At 40.3% G+C, this 6,737-nt stretch overlaps 1 protein-coding gene across 3 annotated transcripts; it reads left to right on the forward strand.

The window, feature by feature from the left end:
• Nucleotides 1-41: 41 nt before the first annotated feature.
• dazl (deleted in azoospermia-like) lies at nt 42-6,619 on the forward strand. Of its 3 annotated transcripts, XM_037092111.1 has the most exons (10): nt 42-182; nt 876-998; nt 1,721-1,812; nt 2,252-2,303; nt 2,383-2,449; nt 2,544-2,683; nt 3,188-3,268; nt 3,516-3,566; nt 4,763-4,834; nt 5,231-6,619. In XM_037092111.1, exons 1-9 carry the CDS (start codon nt 180-182, stop codon nt 4,805-4,807), a joined length of 654 nt encoding a protein of 217 aa, XP_036948006.1. In that variant the 5' UTR covers nt 42-179; the 3' UTR covers nt 4,808-4,834; nt 5,231-6,619. The 3 variants fall into 3 exon arrangements, with proteins under 3 accessions (XP_036948006.1, XP_036948009.1, XP_036948017.1); XM_037092114.1 differs by lacking the exon at nt 3,516-3,566 and having other exon boundaries at nt 44-182; XM_037092122.1 differs by lacking the exon at nt 876-998 and having other exon boundaries at nt 58-182.
• Nucleotides 6,620-6,737: the final 118 nt, after the last annotated feature.

A 6,737-nucleotide genomic window follows, 5' to 3' on the forward strand; every position in this document is an offset into this window, starting at 1 on the left:
GCTACAACTGAACCTGAACATGAAACGTGAACCTGTCTAACGTTTGATAGGACGTCAGACCAGTCACGTGACCTGGGCGTGGTTTTAGCTGATGTGAGGTGTGTGTGTTGTCGGGCAGAAGAAACGCAGCTTCGCTTTGACGGTGTCTGAATAATTTATTCGTTTTAATTATTTTAGATATGGTAAGTTACAGTCACACGTTTGTGTTCACGACACTGTGCTGTTACAGTTCTAGCCATACAATCGCTCGGTGCAAGCGAACGCGTTTAGTCGATTTTGAAGTCCATAATGCTCGGCTAACTTCTGTGCTAACTTTAGGGTTAGCTAGCGATATAATTAAGCGAGCTTTTGGCTTGAAAAAGGCGCGCTCGCGGTTGGTAGCTAACATTAGCTGGGGCTAATTAACAGCTAGGTTAACTATACCATGATTTATCACGATTTTTTTTTTTTTGTCATGCGATTATCTTTTTTTGTAGCTGCCACATCTTGGATGGGTTGAGGTTTGCCACTTCCAAGCTAACTACCACCAATTTAGCACATTTCTGATATGTTTGAAAGGAAAGTTCATGTTAACTTCAGCTACAGGAAAGTTAAATATTTCTGACTGATGTTCCCGCTGCTAATACGGGCCTTTATTTGCTTTTAGCTTAGCTGATTTACTCTTAATATCCACAGTTATCACGTAAAAGCAGAGCCAAATGGCTCAGTCAAGTTCAAAACATGCAGGAGTCATTTCTCTCATGAGCGTGTAGTTAGCTGTGCTTTACTATTGTTTTTTCCTTGTTGGTACTGAGAAAAAGTACGTTATGATTTAGCAAATTATATAGCGTTTCCCACCATGCAACACAATAATTACAATGTTGATTTGTTGTCAGGATATCCACAAGCCCAGGAACTGCAACCAGTTTTCACCTGCCTTTAAGATGGCAAATGGCTACATTCTACCTGAGGGCAAGCTGACCCCCAACGCCCTCTTTGTTGGTGGGATTGACATGAAGGTGATACCAGATTATTACTAAAACTATCGCCCACATGTGACACAGATTTGAATTTAAGGCCGCATTAAGAGAGAAATTCAGATGTAATCAAAGCGTGTTCATGTGTGAAAGTAAGTGAAAAGTATCCCAATTGGATTTTGGATGCACTGATCAAAAGAACCAAGACATGTATCAGAAACTTGTGTGTGAAAACCTTTAAATATGTTAATGATTTGTAGGTAAAACTGCTGTTGTACATATTTGTATTTACTGTTGTGAGCATGGAACTGACAGGTGTCAAGTATCTCCTGCAGTATAATAGCCTGTCAATCTTCTTGCTACCCACACATTTATAGGAATAAAGTGTATTCATTTGTAAGTTTGAGTTCTAGTTTCTGCTGTATAATCAGTTTTCCATGCCAAAGGTCCTTTGGATGTGTCACCACTAACCTCAGAAGATTGATGCTGCCATTGGTCTTTTATTTATTCTAATTTTATTCATATAGTAATCTGTTGAGGAAAACCTTGGCAATTAGATTACTTCAGCACTTCAGTAATGTTGTGCAACTTTTAGCAGATTATAGTATATACATAAATTAGGTCTCCTGCATGAAAGCCCTGGTTGGATTGTACTTGTACTGACTGCACAGTGTGCAAGTGCAGTGCTTTGCTTTTCTTTCACAGTATATAATGGAGTGAAGATGTGTAGCAGTTTTTTCATTTGAAATTATTTCAACCTTCAGGTGGATGAAAATGAAATGCAGGACTTCTTCGCCAGATATGGGGCTGTTAAGGAAGTCAAAATTATCACGTACCGTGGAGGGATCTGCAAAGGGTGAGTTTTGCCTTTTTGGAGTTAAATGTTAAACACTCTATGTTTATTACTTAACACATTTGTAGATTTTAAATGGATGGTTATGAGTTATTATTTGACTAAGGAATTTTTAAAGAACATTTAAAAAATGTACAACTATCCTCTTGTGTACTATACTTGTACTGCAGTCAGTTTAGGGAGACATTCATGATGCATGAATACAGTAACAGCTCTGAGTTTTTTAATTTTCTTAAAGAATATGTTTACTGTATTTGTCAGTCAGCCTGTGTGAAAGTGTGTGGGTGTAACCTGGGGAAGTGTTTATTTGCATACAAGTTTTATGAATATTCATTAGCTTTCATACATTGATTGAAGTTCTATTGTCTTTTTTCTCTATTTTGCATTACTATTGCATCAGTAAGTTTCTGAATCCTGAGGTTTTTTTTGTGTGTGTTTCTAGGTATGGGTTTGTGTACTTCAGTGAAGATGTCAACATTCAGTCAATCATTGAGGTGAGTGGATGTCTATCTGTGGAACTGTGGTTGTTTTTTCTACTGAGAGTAATATTCCTCTCAATATCTTCTGCCATAGCAACAGATCAGTTTTAAGGGTCGGAAACTCAAGCTGGGCCCTGCCATCATGAAGGAAAGGAGCTCTCGTATGTATTCTGATATTTGGTTGGCAGCAGAGTACAATATGTTGCCACTAAATGTATTATTTAATACTGCTGTATAATATTTTTTGTCATCTAGGGTCCATGCCATCCCGTCTAGCTGGCCCAGCTCCTTGGATGAGCCCCACTCAGTACTTCTACTGTGCCTGCTGCTCACCCATGGGAGGGGGTATGGCACAACCTTCACCCATCTTCAGTGGGGGCAACCCCTACAGTCAGGTAACTACATGCACAAAGACAGGCTAAAAAGAATCTCACAACAAGCCAAGTCAGTGTGGCATTAGTAATGCTGTCACACACACCTTTTTTTATTCTCTCATTTACACTCTGTAAAATAAAATGAATGTTATTTCTCTGAGGGGAAGTGTGCTCATTATTCCAGCCAAGAATAGAGGCACAAGGTGGAGACGATCTATCAATTTGCTTTTCAATTTACCAGAAAGGATGAAAGAAATAAAGTCGGCTATGTCGTGATTGATGACATTTCTAATAATATCCAACTTGGTGAATTATTCAGACAATACCAACTGTCAAAAACATTAGCAGGGATAGTGCAATCCGTGCAAAGACACCAACATGAGATACATTTGCACGTTGCTGTAGCCTTTCGGATTGTTTCATTATCTCAATTATGTTTTTTTGACATCTGCTCAGCGCCGTTTGCTGTATAAATGTAACTCTCTGTACTGTGGTATAAGGTGTTCCTTCTGGCTCTTTTTGCAGCCGTACTCCTACTCCAACATGGGAGGGGTCATGATCCCACAGATGCCAATGAACTACCCACAGAACCCCTATGCCTACCAGGTATGTGCACACACGCACACCAATTAGTCAACAGCATCCCGTGGCCGGTCTCTGAAGCTCTGCCCATATGCTCCTGCATATGAGATGAAGGGTCCGGGCCTGGCTTACATCCATGTTTCCCTGCCTACTCCACACACGAACACATGCGCACACACACACACACACACACACATCTCCTGTAGTGGCGAGTCTGGGTTTGTCTATTGCCCTCTGTTTGACCGCTTACCCCTCTTCCCCCCACACGCAGTACACTCCACCTCACTGGATGGCGGACCAGAGGACACGGCCTGTCAATCAGGTGACTCTGCATTTAGTGGGAATAGGAGCAGCTGCAAGCATAATTAAGTTTCAAAGCGACAGGCATCTCCTCTCATTTGAGCAACTAATGATTATATTTTTTTATAATCAATTGATCTGCTATTTTACGGCAGATGCTTGGTAAGTTATTCTTGATGCATTTTTTTGTTACATTTGTAGAAAATCTGTTCACAACCCAATTCTCTGACAAATGAAAGAGAAAAATATCCAGTTTTTGTGGCTGTTGCAGGCTTCTAATAAGCTGGTACATTTTTGCAAAGCTCATGTCAAAAGATTGGACCGACGATCTGTCAACTTAATGCCTGTCTACCATGAGTGCATGCAATCTGCCATGCAGTCATCATGCATGACCCAAGTCTTCCACAAAGTTTAGCAGATATATTGCTAAAGCTCATAGCAAGCTAGTTGCTCAAGAATAGTAGAGAAAGGGCAACCGAAATGTCCCGATACTGACATTCTAGCTCGACAGCAGTGAGTACTAACACTAGTCATGTTTGTTCATGTTCATCATAAGAATGTTTGCTGCTGTTTTCTTACATGTAAGTGAGATATAAGGTAGTTGGATACAGTTGGTGAATGATAATGATGTGGTGCACTCAGCACACGGCCACTGTGCCAGAAGACAGTCGCTGTATATGGTATTGGATACTTTGAAAGTTTAACTTGAAAGTATCCAACCCTCTATTTTCACTTATGTTGTCACTCAAAAAACCCCCAAAGGACTCATCAGAGACGGCAAAGAATAGCAGGGGATTAGATAGTTGGCATATATTAACAGTGGCCACCTCACCAGGCCAGTGGTATAAAATAATTGGTGAAAACGTCATTCACTGGAATATGTAAATGAAATGATCAACATTTTAGATGAGCATTGTTCACTTGTGATAGATTTAATTTGAATTTTATTTGAGTTGTGTTTGTGTGTGTGGGGCAACAAATTGTCTACTAACTGCAGTGTTCATGCCGGCCACTAGATGGTGTTGTCTGGCCAGTGCTGACATCCTGAAGAGTGGACTGTGTGTGCCGGCACTTCTTAAAGTCCATAATCATATGAACTTAATCATTTGTACATTTCCTTCTTTTGGAGCCCATTGTATGCCAGCTGTTTGTATCTTTGAAGCATCACCGTTGGATTGTTCTCATAAAACTTTTTGTAATGTTATTCTTTATTTCCAGAGCTTTGTGGACTGTGGAGTGCAGACTATGCTGACTGTGCTGTAGCCCACAGCTTACTGAGCCCCACACAAGGTGAAACAAAGAACTGTCCTTGCAGTGATACAGTAGAGGGCCACACCTTTCTCAAGGGGGAGGAGGGTAATCAGTGCAAAATACTTGGGGTGTTGCGTTTTGTTGGGAGTAAACCCTGCATGCTGTTAGCCTTGCATTGCACATGGTTGCCTGTCCATATTTAGCTGTTTCACAATCACTTTGCTCCTCCTTCAACTAGTCATGCCAAGCATTAGTCCATTAATTTTCTGTCCTCCACGTCCCTTGTTCTCATTCTTTACTGCTGTAGCACAAACACACAGTAAACCTCAGGAATGTGGTTCATATCTGAACCAAGAGAGCTTTTAAAATGCCTGTCCCTTATTGGGTGTGTAATTGATCGCTTGTGATATTGTTTCTGCTCCTCTGCTCCCCTAGATACAGTGGCTACAGTGAGTCAGAACGCAGACAGGATGGACATCTTGATGTTACGGACGGCTGGAAGCAACCCAACTCCTCACACTGTTTTCAGAAAGCCCTCCTCTCTCCTCCTTTCCTTCAACTACTGAGACCCAGTTTAACACCAGACTGCAGGAGCTCTCCACTTCAGACTGTAGTAGTTTGATCACAGTCACTTTGAGCACAGGGATCCCTGTCGTGTGGTGGAACCACTTTTAACCCACACGGATCACAGTAACATTCACACAAGAAGAGCAGAGCACCCTCACCTTCCCAGCTGAATATATGGGCTCACTTTCTGTTTGTTTTCTTTCTTTCCTTTGGATCTCAAAAAAGACTTTTAAGCTCACCCTTTGTACCTATTTATATTTTATGTTTCATTATTTATTTTGGAGTTGGAGAGATGTTTATTTGGTTTTGACCTTTTTTTAAGCTTCTGCAAGGGCTCTCTACAGAAAAAGGTATGTTTATATGAATATAACAATGTCTTGCAATCTGGTTGTATCAGCATTGGTGCAGAGCGCTTCTTTAGCTCATCTGATTAAGAAATTTCATTAACTGGTCCACTACAGCATACCGGTACTTCCATTCATTTCAAGCGCTTGCGTTTATTTTGTGGTCTATTTAATTGGCCGTTGATCGAGGCATTAAATTAATTGGCAATTTTGTCACATTTTAGTGCCTCATCGGTATCACGGATTTCTCGTCTAGGTCAAACGCCAGACCTTTCAGGTTCCTCTGAGATCTGTATTTTGCATTTCTAAACCGCCCCATCCTGTGACTGATTCCAAGGACAATCACGACATCAATGTTTTTTTTTTGTTGGTTGTTTTTTTGTTTGTTTTGTTTTTTTTGCAACATCAACTTAAATTTGGACAATGAAAAAAGATATGGAAAACAGTTTTAAGCCACTTTGCAAATGAAGGACATGATTGACTGTAAGGTGCTCCCTGTTTCTTTGGGGAAACACTCACTGTACATGGTTCACTTTATATGGTTGTTTCTCTCAGCAGTTTGGGTTTTAGCATACTCACAGGTGATCTTGCACGAAGCATTTTACTGCCGTCAAACGAGTGAGAGATGATTCTTTTATAGATATTCTTTCCAGCAAGTGCACCTCATTTGTCTTTTTGTTAGATTTATACACTTAAAGAGCAGCTTTGTGTTCGGAGATGCACATTTTGGTATTTGGTGTGCACCACAGAGTTTCTTTTATTTTCACCCAGGTGAATATAGTTCTGTTTGACCTCCAACGTGTGATCGTATTGATCAGTTTGTTGTGTTCAGGGAGCCTGGGCTCTGCACTGTTAGGTGTGTTCATGTTTGATTTTGTTATGGAAAAAATAAAAGTTAAAATTTGTAATTTAAGCTTGTGAAGGTCTGAAGTATCCATTTGCATTATTTTGAACACCAGTCGTGCATTTTTTGAGGGGGATATCTTTTTAAAAGCTGTTTTACTTCACTCTTTCTGTTATCGTGTGGGGAT

This window comes from Acanthopagrus latus, chromosome 3 (genome assembly GCF_904848185.1).
Source record: "Acanthopagrus latus isolate v.2019 chromosome 3, fAcaLat1.1, whole genome shotgun sequence".
Classification (NCBI taxonomy): domain Eukaryota; kingdom Metazoa; phylum Chordata; class Actinopteri; order Spariformes; family Sparidae; genus Acanthopagrus; species Acanthopagrus latus.

What these genes read in the sequence shown, in the direction of transcription:
- dazl (XM_037092111.1), top strand. An exon ending in TTGGTGGGATTGACATGAAG is followed by an intron (nt 999 to 1,720) that starts GTGATACCAGAT and finishes TTCAACCTTCAG; the next exon opens with GTGGATGAAAATGAAATGCA. An exon ending in CATGAAGGAAAGGAGCTCTC is followed by an intron (nt 2,450 to 2,543) that starts GTATGTATTCTG and finishes TTTGTCATCTAG; the next exon opens with GGTCCATGCCATCCCGTCTA.